This window comes from Coenobita brevimanus, chromosome 107 (assembly GCF_032717465.1).
Source record: "Coenobita brevimanus isolate Jiangsu-jjx chromosome 107, ASM3271746v2, whole genome shotgun sequence".
Lineage (NCBI taxonomy): Eukaryota > Metazoa > Arthropoda > Malacostraca > Decapoda > Coenobitidae > Coenobita > Coenobita brevimanus.
Genome location: NC_137060.1, coordinates 29,404,774 through 29,426,693, shown reverse-complemented (window position 1 = coordinate 29,426,693; position 21,920 = coordinate 29,404,774). Strand labels below are relative to the sequence as shown.

The 21,920-nt window shown below is 42.9% G+C and overlaps 1 protein-coding gene across 3 annotated transcripts in view; it reads right to left on the bottom strand.

Moving 5' to 3' along the window:
* Window positions 1-21,920, bottom strand: part of GCS2beta (glucosidase 2 subunit beta) — a 51,599-nt gene that overhangs the window by 6,395 nt on the left and 23,284 nt on the right. For 2 of the 3 annotated variants that reach the window (XR_013900314.1, XM_080285597.1), the window contains exons 7-9: window positions 17,502-17,546; window positions 4,424-4,559; window positions 2,745-2,935 (exon numbers count right to left, since the gene is read on the bottom strand). Coding sequence is in view for 2 of the 3 variants with exons in the window: in XM_080285597.1 (XP_080141723.1) it covers window positions 2,745-2,935; window positions 4,424-4,559; window positions 17,502-17,546 (372 nt within the window). In the remaining variant the exon portion in view is untranslated. The remainder of the gene's footprint in view (window positions 1-2,744; window positions 2,936-4,423; window positions 4,560-17,501; window positions 17,547-21,920) is intronic. The other variant, XM_080285598.1, reaches the window with a different exon arrangement.

Sequence of the window (21,920 nt, the reverse complement as noted above, 5' to 3'; positions counted from 1 at the left end):
GAGGGGTAGATATCTGGCAGTGAGTTGTGGAGGACACCATTTGGCTCAGGCTTCTGGGTGGCTGTGTGCAATGTTGAGCAGAGGTAGAGATGTTACTTAAGCATTTTATTGTGTTGGTAGCTGTTTATTTCATTTCTTTGTGGAGGGGGGGAGTGCTGCATAGAAGTTAAAAGAAGATGGATCTTGAGCTTAAATGATGTATTGTGCACCTCTCATACTCATATTATTATTGACTGATAATGTCTTTTGTGTCTAAACGTAGGTGATCTGTACTATGGTCTTAGGGTAATCTGTTAATATTTTTAAGGCTTCATTTTGTGTGTTTTTAAGCTTTTCCATGTTTGTGGTGATTAAAGCAATGCCCCTACTTGAGCTAGTATAATTCACAGTTCTGTTGTTTGGAGATAGTGCATGCGAGTGTTTTCATGGCACTGAGTTTTTCAATCTGTAGCAGCAGTAGTAGTTGTTCCCTAGGCAGTCTGGCAGAACAGCCCCTGAGTCCCTTAGGAAGGCCATGGTTGAGACCAGGCTTTCCCACAGACCTCTCAAAGAGTGTATGTTGTGTTGTTGGCGTAGGTGATTGTGTGCAATGCAGTCTTCCATAATGTGCTTAATAGTATGGGGTGCTGTGTTGCATCCTGGACAGGCATCAGCAACGGAGTCATCCAGCCTCTTCTGGTAACTTAAGAGGGCTGGATGGTGCCCACATCTCGGCCTGGCCAGGTGGACCCTGTCCTCATGAGGGAGATAGGATTCAGAAGGGTGGATGTCAGGAGGCCGTGCAAGCAGCTGTGTGTTGTCTTTAAGTGACTGAATGGATGGGGTATATGGATGGGGTTATACAAGAGATACAAGGTAGGGCAGTGGATGGTGGAGTGGCCCAAATGAGAGAGGGCAGTGTTTGGAAACTCCCTGTACGGTACTGTTGTTTGCAGATGATACTGTGTTGTTAAGTGAAGACAAAGGGGAGCTGCAAGGCTTAGTGGATGAGTTTGGGAAAGTATGTAAGAAACAGAATCTAAATGTGAATGTATCGAAGAGTAAAGCTATGGTCTTTGAGAGAAGTGAAGTGAGTGAATGTACAGTGAGGTTGGATGAGGAGGAAATGGAAAATGTGAGTGTGTTTAAGTACTTGGGTAATGTGAAGAGTAAGGATGGAAGTTTAGAGAATGAAGTACTTGAAAGGGTGCAACAAGGAAGAAAGGCCGCTGGTTCCTTGAAAGCAGTGATAAGAAACAGGAAAGTGAGCATGGAAGTGAAAAATTACTACATGACAGTATTGTGATACCAACTCTAACGTATGGAGGTGAAGCTTGGACCTAGTTGGAAGGATGGAAAAGAGTGAGAGCAGTGGAAATGAGTTATTTGAGAGGAGTATGTGGAGGCACATGGAGAGACAGACTGACAAATAAGGAAGTGAGGGAGCATCGTGATGTGGATGTGATGGGAAGCGTTAGGAGAAACACATTGAGGTGGTTTGGCTATATGGAGAGAGCGAGACTGATGAGGAGGGTGTGTAACATGTTCAGCAAATGAGACGAACCTTTGCTAAAAAACATTGGCTAGGCACTTACACAGTCCCACAATCTCCTCTAGGTCAACTATTATGGAGCTTAGTACAGCTCAGATGTTTGTAAATCTTACTGTGCTGTCCTAAGCAGTTTCTGCCAGATTAATTTAGACAGACATGAATGTCACACACCCTCAACCCTCCTTTAAACAAACATTCCCACAGGAAAGACACCTCAGACTTCTGAGACATACTTTGAACTCACACATGACTTTGTAAACTATCTATTTATCTATCTATTGCCAGATGCCTTAATCCCGTAAGGGGTGGCCACTAACAAATCGACTCCATGTTGCCCTGTCCCCCACCATTTCACTGCCTTGCTCCCAGCTCACACCCCTCTCTCTCATATCTCTCTCCACTCCATCCCTCCATCTCATCCTTGGCCTCCCCCTCCCTCTCCCCCCTTCCACCTCACTCACATACACTCTCCTCATCAGTCTCTCACTCTCCATCCTCTGCACATGGCCAAACCACCTCAATGTGTTTCTCCTAACACTTCCTATCACATCCACATCCACACCACAACACTCCTTCACTTCCTCATTTGTCAGTCTGTCTCTCCTTGTGACTCCACATGCTCCTCTCAACTCATTTTCACTGCTCTCACTCTTGACTTCTGTCGCTCCGACACGGTCCAAGCTTCACTTCCATACGTTAGAGTTGGTATCACAATACTGTCATGTAGTAACTTTTTCACTTTTATGCTCACTTCCCTGTTTCTTATCACTTCTTTCAAGGAACCAGCATCCTTTCTTCCTTGTTGTATCCTTTCAAGCACTTCACCCTCTTAACTTCCATCCTTACTCATCACACTACCCAAGTACTTAAATGCAGGTTGGATGAGGAGGAATACATATATATATATACATATATAAAACAACAGGTTCAATAACATCATACCGTGAAGCAGCCATGGGTGGGAAGTAACAATGCCACCTTATACCAGTCATGTGTAAGACAGCATATAGACAGTACTATGATAAGGAAGACTGGATCAATATAAAAATACTAGACAATTGGTCCCCCTTTTCAGTATCCTGTCCAGTCCACCCTACTGATTATTCCGTTCCATTTCCAGTGTACAAATTTGAAATTAACATAAAACAGAATTTACATCTAGCTGTAGGCCACCCTGACACCTTTAATGGACACAGTTTTGCAAATCTCTTACCTTATCAAATGGACAAAGGCGGTAAACATATTCTCGATCTATGAATTCATAGCACTTGCCCTCCATAGCTCTGTACTCTTCCTGTGGACCATAGTCCTTCCCTTGGGCTTCCTCCAGGGACCGCAGCTCTCGTGTCAAGTCCCGCACACGACGGTCAGCCTCATCAAACTGTTCCCGGGCCTCATTGGCAGCTGTGGGAAAGTCAAGGGTGTTAACTTAAAAATAGTAACAGCCACTTCTATATTAAATCCTTCATTCAATAACATTTTTCCACTACAGTCTTGCTACTTAGACAGCTTCATTCAGCTTAAGAGAGACTTTTCAAACAGAATTAGTTAGCCTGTCCAGTACGAGAGAGCCTTTCCAAGGTGAAAATGTTTACCTGTCCAGTACAAGAGATCTTTTCCATGGTGAATATGTTTACTTGTCCAGTACAAGAGATCTTTTCCAAGGTGAATACAACTGTCTGGGGGCAGCAAAAATAAAATGACAATAGGTGTAACTATCAAGAGGCTAATCCGCTTGAGATGTAGTGACCCAAGTTAAGTAAATTATCAACATGGAGGTTCTTAAATCAGATGATGTTCTGGAGGCAATGCAGAGGGTTATTTGGGAACCATGTAAATTTAATGCTACTGCAGAGAGCCTTTGGGAGGCATGACAAGCACTCGCTGAATTTCCCTATTTGCAGCAATCTCTCTGATGTAACCCCCACAAAGTAGGAGGGACTACTGTAATAGGAGAGCACTCCAAAAGTACTGAGAAGAGGTTAATGAGGAGTGTATCCATCCCTTCCAGGTAAAAAGGCTTTTAGAGCTGTATAAGTACTCCTCCAGTTAGGAAAACTTCTAGAGTTGAATAAGATAGCCTGAAGACAGCAAGAATATACAGTAATGAAATAAAAGACACCATATTGCAGAGGTTAATACTACAGTAAACCCTCTATAATTCAGATTAATTGGGGTGAACCCTATGTCGAATTATCCAAAAATCCGAATTATTGGAGCTCATGCTTGCCCCTATCCCCAAATGACACCCATGCTCACTGAAACATGGCTTTTTCACAAAAATATTGAACAGTACTGTATTTTATTACTTTATACTCAAAGAGTGCACAATACAATAAATAGTGTAAAACTTTGATAATGAAGTCTTGCAACATAGTAGTAGAGTACAGTACACTTAACTGCACCGAAGTTACTGTACAGTTCTTAGAAATTATATTTATTGCTCCAATCGGATTGAGCCAGTGAAGGTTTATATCCATTATTTATTACTACACTTATCTCGGATTGAGCCAGTGAAGGTTTATATCCAAGGGGTGGTTGGGGTTTATTGCTCATGTAATGCCATTCTGGGATGAGTGAGGTTGGTCACTCTCATCTTAAATGTCAGCACCAACTGCCTAGCCCAGGGCTCCTACGCTCCTCATGGGGCAACGTAGGATTGGATGATGGATGGATGGATGGACTACACTTATCACTACCAAACCTGTTTATGTCCACTTATCACTGGAACCCTTTTCGGACTTGTCTCGCTAAATTCGAATTTCTATCCAAATTAAAATTATTTGTCTGGTGGTAAAAAAAAAAGATCAGAATTAACTGATTTCTGAATTATTCGGGTTCAAATTAGAGAGGGTTTACTGTATCATAATTCCAAATGATAACATTCTTTACCATCAACGAGTCTCTGTGTCTCTTCATCGTATTTTGGTTCCTCTTCTTCCTCCTCCTCCTTCTTCTCTTCCTCTCCCTCCTTTGCTATATCCTCACCGTCAGGAAGATCATAATCCTCAGCCTCTTCCCCTCCTTCCTGTCCATAATGAAATGGTTACTGTACTACTTAAGTGCAATGGTAATTTTCCATATATGTGAATACATATTTCTTACTTATTCAATATTAAAATTATATCCATGAGTAATACCAGTACAAGGATGGAAGATGTCACTGTGTATGACTAAGTATTCCATATTCATTTAATAGAGGGGCAGTAAAAATAATACTAATTGACTATACATGCTGAATACTGTACCCACTATTTATGTGAACTACTCATGCTCATTCCTCAAGCCTATAAGTAAAGCATAAAACTAGTGCAGTACCACTGACACTGCTTCATGATCATTCTTACTGCGCTGGCAATCAATGTGAAGGCAAACCAATACTAAGAATGTTTCCAACTGTGATCCCAAATGCGCTGTATGGTGCTGTTACATTTTAAGGATACAGTTATAAGTTGTTATAAGTTTCATATACAGTAACGGAAATGATTCTGGGAATATAGAACTGCCATTTGATGTACGTCAGGTGAAACATGATGTTTTAAAAACTCAGTGAAAGCTAGTCTTGTAATACTAAGGTTTACTTTGATCCAAATATAAATAATTCATAATGAGAAAGGTACCGTACTATGTTTACATTGATAAATGAATGTGTATTGTTAGAGATGTATTGTATATTATACTGCAATTAAAGCTACAACTGATTGGAAGTAACTAATGAAATGAGATTGCAAACACTCCAAAGGAAATGCATGTCTCCACACAACTACAGTACACTGACATGCTTCTGTGCAAACTGCCATGATGGTTAATGGGAATACAAAAATGCAGGATCTCAAAATTTGCCTGTGTATATGATCTGTATGTTTGACCTAAAAAATCAGTTTCAAAGTGTGTGTGTGTTTGCATGTATATATATAGATAGATAGATAGATACTGTAGATAGATATCTCTCTTCCATCCTTCTTTCCTTCCATCCTCTTCTATCTTTCTTTCCTTCCTTCTTTCCTTGTCCTTCTGCCTACGGGTGACTTTACACTCCCTCTTCTGTCTTTCTTTCCTTCATTCTTTCCTTTTCCTTCTGCCTGTGGGTGACTCAACACTGAGTGACAAGCCAAATGGTTTCTTGTACACCCGGAAACCATTTACTATGCTGGGTGGTAACCATATAACCAAATTTTGGCACCTGGTGGTTTAGTGAGTAATTATTGCGCTCCAGTCGGATTGAGCCGGTGAAGGTTTATATCCAAGGGATGGTTGGGGTTGATTGCTCATGTAATACCACTCAGGGATGAGTGAGGCTGGTCACTCTCATCTTAAATGTCAAGACCAGCTGCCTAGCCCCGGGCTCCTATGCTCCTCATGGGGCAATGTAGGATTGGATGCTGGATGGTTTTATATATATATATATATATATCCAATCCTACATCGTCCCATGAGGAGCGTAGCCCAGGGCTAGGCAGTTGGTACCGACATTTAAGATGAGAGTGAATATATATATATATCTCCTCTCTCATCTCATGAGCCGTTTGAGTGTCCACTGCAGGACCAGCCTATCCCTACCGAAGTGGGGCTGATACAGCCAATGTATCTCTACCAAGTGGCTTAGGCTGTCTAGTAGAGATTGTATGTAGGGTGAGAAGTGCTTGTAAGTGAAATTGTAATGTTGGAGTGGCTTTGGATGTGTGTGCAGTCTGTGAACCAAGTGTAATTGGCCAGCACAAGCCGACTGGGTACTAGCATACTTTATAGTATGCGACACTGGTTCAGCCACAGCACCCCTTATGTCCGCCAATGCAGTGTGTGGTCTGAAGAACGCTCCCAGTTTATTACCATGGTGGGGCACGAACCCTCATTCTTCAGTGTACGAAAACGCACACTTTACCACTGTACCACGGAGGCTCCAAATATATATATATATATATATATATATGTATTGCTGCTCTCGGGTGTCTGCCCTTTCCTCTCTTCCATCCTTCTTTCTTTCCATCCTCTTCTGTCTTTCTATCCTTCATTCTTTCTTAGTCCTTCTGCCTACGGGTGACTTTACACTCCCTCTTCTGTCTTTCTTTCCTTCATTCTTTCCTTTTCCTTTTGCCTGTGGGTGACTCTACACTGAGTGACAAGCCAAATGGTTTCCTGTACACCAGGAAACCATTTACTATGCTGGGTGGTAACCCTATAACCAAATTTTGGCACCTGGTGGTTTAGTGGGTAATTATTGTGCTCCAGTCGGATTGAGCCGGTGAAGGTTTATATCCAAGGGGTGGTTGGGGTTTATTGCTCATGTAATGCCACTGGTCGTTCTATAGCCACTGTTGTAGACAGCCATCGTTCTTCTCCTAGATCTATCAACAGTGGTGTTCCTCAGGGCTCTGTCCTATCACCTACTCTCTTCCTTTTATTCATCAATGATCTTCTAAGCTGTACATCTAACCCTATCCACTCATACGCTGATGACTCCACCCTTCACCTTTCCATTCGGTTCCCGCAACGCCCATCTCAACAGTTACTTCAACAAACAAGGGATGAGGCTATGGCACACCTAATGTCTGACTTGGCTCGTATCTCTGACTGGGGTAAAAATAATATGGTTGTTTTTAATCCATCTAAGACTCAGTTCTTACACCTATCAACCCAACAAAATCTTTCACAGGTACACCCACTAATGTTTAATAATATTCAGTTTAATCCTGCATCATCCTTGAACATGCTTGGGGTTTCATTTACTCGGGACTTATCTTGGAAAGATCATATTACATCTCTTGTAAAATCTGCTTCCAAGAGATTGGGTGTGCTAAGCCGACTACGCTTTTTCTTTACCCCTGCACAATTGCTGACTCTATACAGGGGTTTTATCCGCTCCTGTGTGGTGTACAACTCTAATGTGTGGGGAGGCTCCCCACATACAGCTCTTCTCAATAGGGTGGAGTCAAAGGCTTTTCGTCTCATTAACTCTCCTCCTCTTACTGACTCCCTTCAACCTCTGTCTCTTCGCCGCACTGTTGCATCTTTATCTCTTTTCTATCGCTACTTTAATGGTCACTGCTCCTCTGAACTGTCTGCTTGCATTCCTCCACCTCTACGACGGGCGCATAGCACCCGTCTGGCAGCAAACTCTCATCCCTTTTCTGTCCAACTCTCTAATGCAAGAGTTAACTGTTACTCCCAGTCTTTCATTTATGCAACAGGTCAGCTCTGGAACTGTCTCCCTCTGTCTGTATTTCCTGCTGCCTATGATCTCCAGTCTTTCAAACGCAGTGTGTCCAGGCATCTCAAAATGATCGGATCTTGAATTTGGCTCTCTATTGTATTTGTTTTTCTCTTGGAGGGAACTGTAACTGCGGGCTCATGGCCTTTGGTTCCTTCTTCCTCGCATGAAAAAAAAAAAAAAAAAAAAAAAAAAAACACTCAGGGATGAGTGAGGCTAGTCACTCTCATCTTACATGTCAGGACCAACTGCCTAGCCCCGGGCTTCTACACTCCTCATGGGGCAACGTAGGACTGGATGACAGATGGATGGATATATATATATATACAGTGGGCTCACACAGTGCGCATCACCGCAGTGCGCAATTCGCCTTGCGCACGAGTGACCAAAAATCATAACCAAAAACCCTTTAATGGGCGAGTTTACCACACACAACGCGAGGCAGAGGCAAGGAGTGGCTCAAAAATGCCATTTTCTACTAGTGCGCGACCATCCCTCACAAAGTGCATCACGTGTCGTCATGTTGATGCGCAGAAAATCCCGGGCATTCTACTGCGCAGCTTGCGGTACAAGGGAGCGGGCGCGCCATAACAGTCCCGTCTCGTGCACTGTGCAGATCCGCTTTCTACAGCTAACCTGTCGTGTACATGTGGTGTTTTTTTGTGCTGCGCTGCCTGTACTTTGCCGCACCATGGCTCCAACCCCAAGAGTTAAGAAACTTCTGACGCACGCCACCAAGTTAAAGATAATTAAGATGAAGGAGGAGGGTCAAGGAAACACGGCTATCGGGAGAACCCTGGGACTGGCTGAATCTACAGTGAGAACTGTGAGGAAGAACCGCGAAGCCATAAAGGCTGTAGTGAAGACACATGGTGCCTCTGACCTAGACGGCCGTTCGCGGGTGGGAAATTGTGCTATGATAATAATGGAGTGCTATCTTGCCACCTTCATAATCCAGAAAGAAAAGGAAGGTGTTCCACTCAATGGAAGATTTATTCGGAACCAAGCCCAGCTCTTTTACAAGGCTGCATCTCGAAGGTTAAAAGTGGAAAAACCATTCAGGGCATCGGTTGGATGGCTGGACCATTTTCTCAAGCGCAAGGAACTCCGTTACGTGAAATTGTCTGGTGAATGTGCCTCTGCCGATGAGCTGGCCGCGAGAGACTATCCTGCAATATTTAAAACGATTACTGAAGAGGGACAGTACACCAAGGACCAGATCTACAACATCGATGAAACGTCCTTATATTACAAGGCCATGCCAAAATCAACTTACATTGCTAAAAGACGGAAACAAGCCCCTGGTCGCAAGCTCCAGAAGTGTAAGATGACGGTAATGTTCGCTGTAAGCCTGTCTGGGAGCCACAAGATGAGGCCAGTTGTTGTACACACAGCTTCACATCCAAGGTGCTACAAAAACCTCACGAACATGGATGCAAGTGGCGTGTATTGGTACAAGTCCATAAATGGCTGGATGACCGGGAACATTATGGCAGACCGGTTAACGAGGCGATGTGTCCCTGATGCGAGAGCCAAGTGTCGGGAACTGAGCTTTCCATTTAAGATGCTCCTTGTGCTTGATAACGCACCAAGTCACCCTCCATACCTGGAAGAGCTTCACAAGGATTGCCGTGTTGTGTTTCTGCCGCCCTGCACAACGTCACTAATGCAGCCACTCGATCAGGAACTAATCGCCACAGTGAAGCATTTCTACCATAAGGAAGTGTACGACTACCTACGCAGGAAGACCGACACACAAGAGGAGCTTCATGCCCTACAAGATCACGACGAAGACCTTGATGAGGCATCTGCTCCCATTCCATCTCCACCAGCACCTCTATCCCGACCTACCACAGATGCCATGACTGTTGAGGCATTTTGGCGTAACTTTACGGTAAAGGACACAGTTGAATTTCTCCTTCAAGCCTGGCACCAGATTACACCTGCAACAGTGAACCATGCGTGGCGAATGCTCGTGCCTCACCTGTGCATCACCCAGGAGACGGCCATTCAACCACTGGCCGATGCTGAGGCAGCAACATTGACAGCAGCACAAGCTGTACCTGGTTTCGAGGACGTTACATTGGTGGACACACAAGAAGTGCACACTGCTACTGAGGAACAGCCTCCCGAGGAAGTGTTGCAACAGATAGACGAGGCTGATGCAGAGCCCGATGCCAGACAGAGTCAAGTTGAGCAGCCTAGCGTGATGGAAGGCAGGACTGAGCTATGTATGTCAAACATTAGCAAGATCCTTGCTGCCGTGGATAAGCTTAAGGAAGAGGTGAAGGCACAGGAAGTGAGCAACCTAAGAACGGAGGAACTTCTGGTTGGTATCGACAAACTCTTCCATTTCTACACAGACAGGCACAGGGAAGAAATAAACAGGAGAAGACAGACGCTCATAACAGGCTACACACAGCAGACTCAAGTTGGTGAAATAGCGGAACCATCGACATCGTCTGCTCCTGATCCTGTTGAGGATGAAGAGGATGCAATGTCAGAAGTGTCAGCATTGGACTTTGAAGGGTTTATGGCCGAAGTGAGTGACTTGGATGCTCCTGGGGAAGGTGATCAAGAGGAGTCTGTGGAGGGAAGTGTTGGTGTGGTGGGGAGTGCGGTGCTGTAAGTGTTGCCGCGCCTCGGAACCCCTGTTATTTAAGGTCATCAGGCCTGTTGTCTACTGTTGTTAAGGTGACTACTCATATTTTTGTTATTGTAGCTATAGCTTTAGTACAATGTCTGAAACATATGACCTTTATTATGTCTCTAAGGGCCAAAAAATGTCCAGGTATGAGGGGGTACCGCCCATATGTAATTATTCCCATAAGATTATGTATTCCTAGTACGCGAATTCCCATTGCGCGAGCTCGTGCACCGCCCAATCTCTCATGCACTATGCGAGCCCACTGTATATATATATATAATATACTCAGTGGAATCTCCTACATCGCAGTCTTATGCGACTGGGAACAAGCCGTGATTTGAGAATTCCTGTGATTTAGAAATAACTAATTTTATGGGGAAAATTACTTATGGGTCTGTCATCTTGGAAAAGTTGCCCCCCTTATCCCCAAACATACATCAAACTGGTCACCAGCAAACACTAACAACCTTCATGCTTGGCCTGGGAAGGAAGTGCTGTGATTGGCTTATAGCACGTGCTATGACTAAATATGATTTGTTTAGTAACTGCCATGCATGGCTAAGATTGGTTTATGCCTAGCCAGATGTACGGACTTGAGGTAATAGGGCCATGTACTACACGAGGCATTGAGTGAATGTGTATTTAGTGAACTTGGCGATTTGTTGTTAGTTGAACAATGAAGGATCTTGAAGAGCAACGTGTTTGCATGAAATTCTGCTTCAAAATTTAAGGAGACTTTAAATCTTACACCAGGCTTAAGAGGAAGATTGTTTGAGCCATACGCAGTGTCAAAAGTGGTTCCAGCGGTTCAAAACAAGAATATCCGCCAAAGACAATCCCAAATCTGGATGTCCTTCCATGTCAAGAGAAGACAATCGCATTGAGATAGTGTGTGATGTGGTCCGTGAAAATCATCTGACTGAATGTGAAGCTTTTGAAGAAATAAATCTGTAAAGGTTCGTGCCACAAGAGTTTAACCGAAAAACTAAAGATGCATTGTGTTGCTGCAATAATTGTGCCACATCTGCTGACAGATGAGCAAAAAAGAACCATCAGGTGGTAACCATAAAGCCAAATAGTGTAATGGGATGATGTGGGGCCTACTATGATGCCCTTGTTAAATCAGTGGAGACACAAATATGGTATACACCCAGGAACCCAACCTTCATACTGATCTCCATGCCTCACTGTGACAAGGCACTGTCAGCCCCATGGAAACATTGGTTCACTGCACAGGACAGCCCTACAAGGACGGTTGCATGCTTGCAGCTGATGGGTCTGCTAGAGCAGACAGACTGAGGTACAACAACAACAACATCCAGTGTGAAGGTTTCCAAATAACTAGGAGGTCTGGGTAATAGTAGTAGTAGCAGTTGTTCCTTAGGCAGTCCAGCCGCACAGCCCTGAGTCCCTAAGGAAGGCCACAGCTGAGACTGGGCTTTCCCAAAGAGCTCTCATGGAGTGTATGTTGTGTTGTTGGCACAGGCAATTGTGTGCAATGCAGTCTTCCATAATGTCCTTAATAGTATGGGGTGCTGTGTTGCATCCTGGACAGGCATCAACAACTGAGTCATCCAGCCTCTTCTGATAACTCAAAGGGGCTAGATGATTCCCACATCTCAGCCTGACCAGGTGGACCCTGTCATCATGAAGGAGGTAGGATTCAGAAGGGCGGATTCCTTCCTCTTCTGTCTTTTTCTCCTTCATTCTTTCCTCTTCCTTTTGCCTATGGGTGACTTTACACTGAGTGACAAGCCAAATGGTTTCCTGTCCACCAGGAAACCATTTACTATGCTGGATGGTAACCATATAACCAAATTATGGCACCTGATGGTTTAGTGGGAAATTAAGGTGCTCCAATCGGATTGAGCCAGTGAAAGTTTATATCCAAGGGGTGGTTGGGGTTTACTGCTCACGTAATGCCACTCAGGGATGAGTGAGGCTGGTCACTCTCATCTTAAATGTCAGGACCAACTTACCTAACCCTGGGCTCCTACACTCCTCATGGGGCAATGTAGGACTGGATGATGGATGGATGGATATCAGATGGCCATGCATGCTGCTGTGTGTTGTCTTTGAGTGACTGAATGGAGCAGTGAGTGATATGAGCTTGGGTATGTTTTTGAAAGCTGATTTGAGGCAGGCGAGGGGGGGGAGAAGATGACAGTATCTGTGTATGATATTGTGTGCTGGGTGTTGTTTTTATGTTCCTTGATGCTACCATGTAATGTAGTGGATGGTGTGGGTTTGTGGAGGCTGCGTCAAGAATTTGTGTGCCTCTCATGTCTAGATGATCTTTGACTTTGAGGACTTTGGTTTCTTGGTTGTAGGTGCTCTGTAGGTGCAGTAGCTGTGCAGCCTGTGATTATTTTTAGGGTCTTGTTCTGTATGGTCTGTAGGGTGTTGTGTTTCAGTGAGGTTAGAAGCCCAGGCAGGGCTTCCACAATCCATCACTGAACGTATATATTGTTTGTACACTGTGGTGATGGTGATTTTTTTGTTGTGTCCGAATGTTGTCTGGGCAAGTGACCTTAGGGCGTAGAGTCTTGCTAATAATTTATTTTTTAATGTTTGTGATGTTTAAATGACAGTGATGTATTGTATGGTACACCACGGATTCTGTGTGTGGGGGGAGAGGGTGGTAGGGGGGTTTTGTTAATGGTGAGGTGCGGAATGTGACTATGTTCCACTGAGTTTGTGAGAAGGGTCACGTAGATTAGGCTAGGGCTATTGTGAGTCCATCTGTGGTGAACCATTTGCGTAGTGTATTGAGGAAAGATTGGAGGATGTGTGCGGCTGTGTTTGCATTTTGGTGTGTACATGTAAGTGTTATGTCATCTGCATAGGAAGCCATGTGTATCTGTGGTGTGTGGGGTGTGGGTGTGTCATACATGTATAGGTTAAAGAGTGTAAGGGACAATACAGATCCTTGAGGGATGCCTTTTGTGATGTTTCTGATGTTCGATGACTGACCGGGAAATGTTACATGTGCGCATCTGCCTGCTAAGTAGTTTGCCAGCCATCTTTTTGTGTTATTGTGCATGTCTGTGTTGAATATTTTGTGAGGTTATGGAAAGGATGACATCAAAAGCTTTGGTAATGTCTGATGTGACTAGAAGTGTTCTGTGTGGTGGCCTATTTGAATTGATGCCATCAAAAACTCCTTGTGTAAGGTCTGTAAGAAGAGTGTTTCTGGAGTGTAGCAGCCTAAAACCAAGTTGTGATGGAGCTAGAGGGATGTGAGGTATTACCAATTGTAATATTAGTTGTTCAGTGACTTTGGAGGGGATGCAGAGGAGCATGATGAGGTGGTGTGAGGAAGGCAGTGTGGGGTCTTAGTTGGGTTTGGGGATAGTGATGGTAGTACCATGCTTCCAGATGTTGGGTATTATGTTGTGTGAATAGCTGTTGTTTGATATGTTGGTGAATGCTTGTAAGCCATGTGGTCCAAGATGTTTAAGGCGTATGTTGCTTATGTTCTCTGGTCCACAGGCAGATGAGTGCTAAAGGTTGCTATGATGTGCTTCATCTGGCTGTAAGTGAAGGATGTGAAATCTGGATCTGTGGGGAACTGTCTCTTGCGTCGGATGACACATCGGTCATCGTGATGGGGGTTTAGATGACTGACATGTGAAAAGTGATTGATGAGAGTGTTTGCTTTTTGTTTGTTTGAGGGTATAATGTCTGTTGTTGAGATGGCAGCATGTGACTGTGTAGTGTTGCTGTTGGAGAGTCAGATGCTGTTTAGTGTTTTGTAAAGTTTGTTGGTGTTTGCTTGGTGATCAGGTGTTTGGAGATAATTATTCCTATTTAGTGTTTACTGCTCTGACACATTATTGTTCATCTGAGTGTTGAGTGCTTGTATTTGTTGTACAGTGTCTTGTGAATGTGGTGTTGGGTAGTGTTGTGGTGTGTCACATTGACTGATGAGGCCTTGAATTTCTGGTGTGAAGTTGGGATTGTGTCTCTTTCTGTTGCCTCTAGGGATGTGTCTTTTGTCTGCACTTTGAATAATTGTACTGAAAGTGTGCGTAGCAGTGTTGATGTTTGCGATGGGTGTAATCTTTTAATGTTTCAAAGTGTTGTTGTGTTTCAGTTGTGAAGGCCTCCCAGTTGGCTCTCTTATTAGTGTCTGTGGCCAGCTAGGGTGATTCTGCTTTGGTAGTGATGATGATCGGGAGGTGGTCAGAGCCAAAGATTTTGACCACTCTCCACAATGTTGTGGGAGTAAGGTTTGGGGAGCAAAAGGTGATGTCTGAGGATGATGGAAGCAAGAGGGCTTGATGTGGGATGTGGATAATGCTGACAGAGATTGTTGAGGATGAAAAGATTATCTGTTTGAGCTTGTAGTACCAGCCCTCTGTCTGTGTCAGGGTTGTTGACATGCCAGGTTGATGCCTTGGCGTTGAAATCACCACCTAGGATGATGATTGGTATGTTAAGAGATGTGGTGTATTTGAGGAGAATACTTGTGCGGTACTGTGGGGGATGATTTGGGGGGAATGTATGTATTGGCGACTGTTATGTGCGATTTGTTGCCAGTGCATATTTTAATTGATTGTGTTTCTGTTGTGGTGTCATGTGGGGGAAGAAGTGATTTTGTGTGTACACCTCTATCTGAAAAATTGGTATATTGGTGTACTAGGGTGATGAGTTCACCGCCACTGCCGTTGGCCCGGTCTTGTCTGATGGTGGTGAAGTTATGAAAAGTAGGTGTTTTTTGTGTTCTGCATAGTTTTGTTTCTTGTAAGATGGCAATGTGTATGTTTTGTTTTTTGATGAATTGTGTGAGTTCTTGTTTTTTGGTGTTTATGCCATCTATGTGTATTTGAAGAATGTTAATGTTGTGTGTACAATGTCTGTTGGGTGCTGCAGCACTGGGGGGGGGGTGAGGGAGGTGGGGGTGGAGGAGAAGGGGTACAAGAAGGTTGTGACTGAGACAAGAGTTGGGGTGGATTAGATTGGGGTGGAATGAAAGGGATTGGGGGATTGGATGGTGTGAGAAGAATCAGTGGGTTTGGCTGAGGAGGCGTGAAGGAAGTAAGAGAGGGGCTGGTGGAGGGTTAAAGGGTGGGAGGAAGGAGTATAAGGTGCAGGTCCAGGTGTTTGTGTAATATTCTCTGGATGCAAGTGTTGTGCAGGTGAAATGGGTGCAATTCTTGCAGGAAGTTCACTGAAATGAACCCTTTGTCTGTTGACTCGAAATTATGTGCTTTGAGCAACCCCCCCCCCCCCCCCCCCGACTGTGGGCATAGGCTTCACGGCCAGCTCTCAAGGCCCAGTAGTCCTCCTACATACCAAACACCTCTCTACATTGGACATATGTATTTGTTGATGGGTCCTGGATTGCTCTCGATGTCACCGGCTAGAAGTCTTCGAGAAATGACCGCCAGAGAGTCATTTCTCAGTGTAGAAAAAACAGTGTTGGTGTGTGTGTTGTGTTAGATGTGGTACTTGCTCAGGCAACCAAAGCCACTCCCAGGTTCTCACACCCTGTGAGGGGCTGGAGGGGGGGGGGGAGATCAAGGTTATTTCATCTATACAGTGCCTATTAAACAATGACAATACAACACTACAAAAAACACAAACAAGGCAAACTCATAAATGAAACGAGCATTAACTAACACAATACAACAATAATGCAACATACAAAAGAACATCTTAGTAATTATCATATTATGGTATAAGTAGTGACTCAAAAATGAAATGAGTTACTGAAACTGCAAAGCAGAAATACTATGGGGTTCTACTTGCATCAACCCTCATGGAACAAAGAAAATACCAGTACATAACTTATCAACACTGTGCACAAACACAACTTCAGTAACAAGACATTAAAGAAATGCACAAAAAAATAAATAAATATAAATGACAAACACGATATTTTTGCAAAGCCGAACGGTAAATTTTCTTCTGATAGGAAGTTGCAGAGGTACTTAAGGAAATATATCAACTCTGCCACTAACTGCCACACATAACTACTGTGGTCATTCTCAGGACCACCCTTACACCACTGTAATTTTAAATCAAGAAGAGTGGTTCCATGACTACAGTATATTATGTCTGGTAATTACATGTGAAACTGCCCCTACAATTCTGTGGCAATTAGGAGGGGATCTCCCTTGCTAGAGGATCATTTTTCTTATACTCTCAAGTTCATACGTAATAAGCAGTAATAGATCAATAATCTTAGCTATGACCAGTTCAACTTTACACATTCAAAGCATACACCTTCGTTAATTTCAAGAAATAGCAATTGGTATCCCCTCTCTGTCTGCCTTAAATTTTTCTTTACCTACCTTGGTCACCATGCAGACTGGCATGGGTGGCAGGAGGCAATAAATCCAAGAATGGTTTATGAGCTTTTCTTCCCAGTAAACACTACTGGTACAGTCAAGATTGAAATAATGTTGGCTGAAGTTAGGGAGGGGCACTGATACCTCTGCATGAAGGTGTTCACATCCTGCCAAAAGCCGGCAGCTTTAATTCTCTCACGGGATATGGGCTATGGAGTGCCAAGGTGAGAGTTTACTTTCTGCTGTCTTAAGTGTGCACCATAGATTTAGTATCAGCTGTTCCAACAAGCTTCAATAAGCTCCCAAGTACAACAGAAGACACATGTCCCTTCAATGGGGATTAGGACCTTTAAGTTGGAGAACAGGGGGAAGTAGAAGTAAGTTCACAAGACAGTAACCATGCTAGAAGGTGATGGGGCGCTGACCTGAGGAACTCATTCTAGTGCTTCCTCATATAGTGTGGAGTGGGAAAAATACGTAACAGCCAACACAAAAGAATGACTGGCCTTCATACAGCAAGATATTTGTGTCCATGTAGTTCAGGTTGTGTCTGACCTTTGCCCCTGTGTCAGCCACTGGTGCTAGTTTAATTTCCATAGAGCAAGAGGAGCTAAAGCACTTCTCTTCATATTCTGGCGTGTGTTAAAATAGCTCTCTGACTAACCACTATCCTTGTCTGAAGAATGCAAACACTGTTGCATTACATTAGGTGCCAACAATAAATGACTAAAAGAGTAAAGCACATGAGGAATCAGGTGACAATAAAACTAAGTAACACATTACAAACAGCAATCATGCACTTTAGCCCCACAGCCTCACCGACAGAAGACCCCAATCAGCTCGTGAATTTACGTAGCGGGATATCTGAGAGGTGGGGGTAAAGGGGAGGAGATGGAAGAGGGAGTACGCAGGTATAAGGAAGTTAGTATGTGGGTTAATGGATAACTGTACTGTTAAATCTAAATGTATGATAATATACCATACACTTACACACACACATACACATCTACTTTTTAATTCCTGATCCTGATTGTTGGTGAAAACTACTGTACCAGTATATGATTACAGACACACATACACATCTACTTTTTAATTCCTGACCCTGATTTTTAGTGAAAACTACTGTACCAGTATATGATATTAAAATAACAATGCTGCATGAGGGGAGTACCAACACCCACAACAATTTGATCAGCAAACATAAACCAGCCTGAAGAAAACCTGGCTTATAATAAGCACTGCACCAGTAACAACCACACAATAGGTCACCATCCAATGCAATCATGTCAATACAATTCCATCTGAATAATCATTTCATACAATCTCAAACTGACAACCAATTTAACGGTCGGGCAAAATGTGGCACTGATACAAAGAATTTTAAGATCACTATACCCACAACTCCTGATGTATAAACTAATCTAAATTACTGTCACTGCTGATGTCTGATTAAACTAGCATAAATTCTGAAAGACTTCTTTAATCAGAAAGTCAACAAGAGAGACTGGCCATATCCACAAATGAATTTGTGTTCCAAACTTATCAACCTGCACATTTACCAAAGAGTGTGGCACCATTCCCTGCTGTCCAAACTCCCTTGCTATGGACCAACGTCTTTTGTTTCTCTGCTTTCCTCATATCTAAGTGACAGAAAAATAAGAGTAAAAGCAGATGATGTATAATCCAATTTCCACTCAATTAATGCTGGCATGCCACAGGGATCAGTTCTAGCACTTCATTCTGCTCTCTCCACTACACTTAATCATCTCTGCATACACCTCATCAACCCAAGCTGCTATCCCAGTTTTCGGCCACTTCACAGCGTTCTTTACCTGTGTGAGTGTCATGTTTCCTGGCATTGCATTCCTTCTCCATACACCCCCAAAACAATATTATGATAACAGTCGCATTGCTCTCTCCATTCCCATTCATCAGACTTTCAAAATAATCTTTCCATCTGGTCCTTACTTCATCCCCATGGGTTAATAATCTCCCACTTACATCCTTAACACATTCACATTTCTTTCCACTGTCACCTCTACATTTCCACACCACTTTCCAGAATAACTTCCTATTTTCAGAGAAATTTGAATTCTTTTTTCTTCCTAGATCATCATTTACCTCCTCCTTTTTCATCTTCACAAGTCTCTTTATGTGCTTATTGATGTCAATATATTCCTTTCTTATTTCAAATGAACCCATGTCCTACTCTAGCCACTTCTTCCTCTTTTCCTCCACTGCTCTCTTAACTTCTTCATCCCACCATGCTGTGCCTTTCTTCTTTGCTGTTACTCTTGCCACACCACACACCACTTTAGCATTCCTATCTATGCAGTCCCTATATACATTCCACATGCAGTCCAGATCCATTTCATTCCAGTTCACTGATTCTAACTCCTCCCCTACTTTGGCCCTATATTCATCTGCCATTTCTTTGATCCTCAGTTTCTTGACTTGAAGTCTCTCTCCTTGATAGCTCCTCTCTCTTCTGGCCCACCTCACTCCTCTCAACTTGATCTTGCACACCACAGTCATATGATCTGACAAACCTCCACATTTTCCTCTCACTCCCCTCGTATCAGCAACACTACTCAGTATCTATTCCTCTACGAGCACATAATCAATCAGGCTCCTTTCAACTAGACCTCCTTTCCCTCTATACCACATATATTTATATGCATCTTTGTGTTTAAAATAAGAATTACAAATGCACAATCTCCATTCCTGACACATGTCCTTCAGTCACTTCCCATTATCATTCTCTCCTGGTACTCCATTATTACCCATCATATCATTAACAGGACCAGTGCCTACTCTACTGTTCATATCACCCACTGCAATCTCTTTATAACTCCTGGCCATTTATCCTACTACTTCATCCAGCTTATCCCAAATCCTGTCTTTCTCTGTCTCATTCCTGTCCCTACACAGTGCATATGCTACAATCACTGCCATTTTCACCTTCTCAAACTTGAACTTGACATACTTACATCTTGAGCTGACAGATTTGTAATCTCTCATTCCACTCTGCCACACTTCATTCATCAACAAAGCAACTCCTTCTTTGCATCTTTCTCACCCAATCATGCTTGACCTTACACACTTTACACCCTCCCACTCGTCCACTTCACACCCTTTCATCTTAGATTCACACAATGCCATCATGACATATCTTGCACTCTTGAATACATTCATCACTTCCACCCACTTACTCTCCCGATTCACACCTCTCACATTCCATGTGGCCATGAGAATCTGCCCATTTGGGTGGGATCCTGGGCAAGTATTGGGTTCTCCGAGCTCTCCAAAACATTTGCCATAATATAGTGATTTTAAATAGGGGTATCTGGGGGACACTTAACCCTGCCAGAAACCCGTTATATGGTTACCACCCAGTGTAGTAAATGGTTGCATCTCAGGTTTAATAAAATAATGAGGAAGTAGCAAAAATTTAAAAAAAAAAAAAAAGAAAAGAAAATGACAAAAGGGACTGACCATGATCAGACCATCAATTAACAGAAGTGAGATACACAAATTCACTCCATTTTTGGGTGAGACAGGTCTTGATGATGATGATATACTGTACTATCAATTACAGATTCTAAAGACAGCAAATACAACTTTATTCATACTACTTTACTAAAATGAAAGGAAACAATCAGTTCATGAAGTTTTGCTATAGAGAATAATAGTACTACTTTACACAATGTTCACATTTTTGTTCTGACTATGGTGAAAGTGGTGTGTAACTGCAAAGAACTTTATACACAAGGCATGAACTGGTAATGATGAAAATTTGTTTGCTGGAATAACACTTTATCAAATACATGTTCTCAACATTATCATCATCATGTAATCCTGTGTTGTCCCATGAGAGGCATAGGAGCCCGGGGCTGGGCAAGTTGGTCCTGACATTTAAGATGATAGTGACCAGCCTCATTCATCCCTAAGTGGCATTACGTAAGCAATAAACCCCAACCCACCCTTGGATATAAATCTGCACAGGCTCAATTCAATTGGAGCGCCCTACTTACCCACTGAACCATCAGGTGCCATAATTTGGTTATATGGTTACTAGCCTGTGTAGTAAATGGTCTCCTGGTGTACAGGAAACCATTTGGCTTGTCACTCAGTGTAGTCACCCATAAGCAGAGGGAAGAAGTAAGAATGATGGAAAAAAAGACAGAAGAGGGAGTGTAGTCACCCGTAGGCATAAGGAAGAGGGAAGTATGAAGGAAAGAAAGACAGAAGAGGATGGAAGGAAAGAAGGAAGGAAGAGAGGAAAGAGCAGCACTGCTAATATACCTCTGACCACTGTGATATTAACAGTAAAAAGTCATATAAAAAGGGAATTGCAAATTATCCACAGTTACAAAGGAACTACAATACCACACTCCTGACAAACAGCTCAAGATAATACACTGTGGTGTACTGCAAGGAAGGGTCTGTGATTTTTTCTCTTACTAGATATACAGTAATTTTTTTTTACAGCCTAATACCAGTACACGCAAAATATCTAAGATGAAAGCACCACTAGTACTGCAGTTCTCAATCTGCATCATTGGGCACTGTCCTGCAATTCTTCATGCAACATTCCACAACCTAAACCAGTTCACACAATCTTTCTCCATTGTATCACCACCTCTTTAATAACTGATGTTAGTTAAAATGCACAGGAAACAATATAACATGGGAATTACTGAAGCCAAATTCTTCAACCCTTTTTCCTGCTGCAACTAATACACCAAAAATGTTAAGACAGTATGTCCAACAGTTAACTAGCACTATACAATAATTATAAGAAAAAAAGATTGCCATTTAATAGGCTAATTTTAAATTAAAGAGCTGTATAATGAAGGCCACGAGAGGAAGGAATTAGGAAGCAGTGGTTAGGGTAGGTGAAGGAGAGAGAAGGGGAATGATAGGGCATAAAAAAATAAAATAAATAAATAAATAAATAAATAAGCTGCTTCCATTCCACTTGCAAAACCAAACAAACACAGCAACACAAAGTAAGATTATCACCAGCCCGGAAGAGGAGCAAAGAAGTCCAAAACATTCTCACCTGAATAAAGTACATCTTAACCCTTTCAGTTAGAGGACATCTTATTTTTGAATTATTCCTGCTATCTCCAAATGGTTTTACTCAGGCTAGGAGAGACTTGTGACTGAAGAGGTTAAATACCGCATTCACTGATCCCTTCACTAAAAAACCTCCCTTGAAATGAGTAATATCTT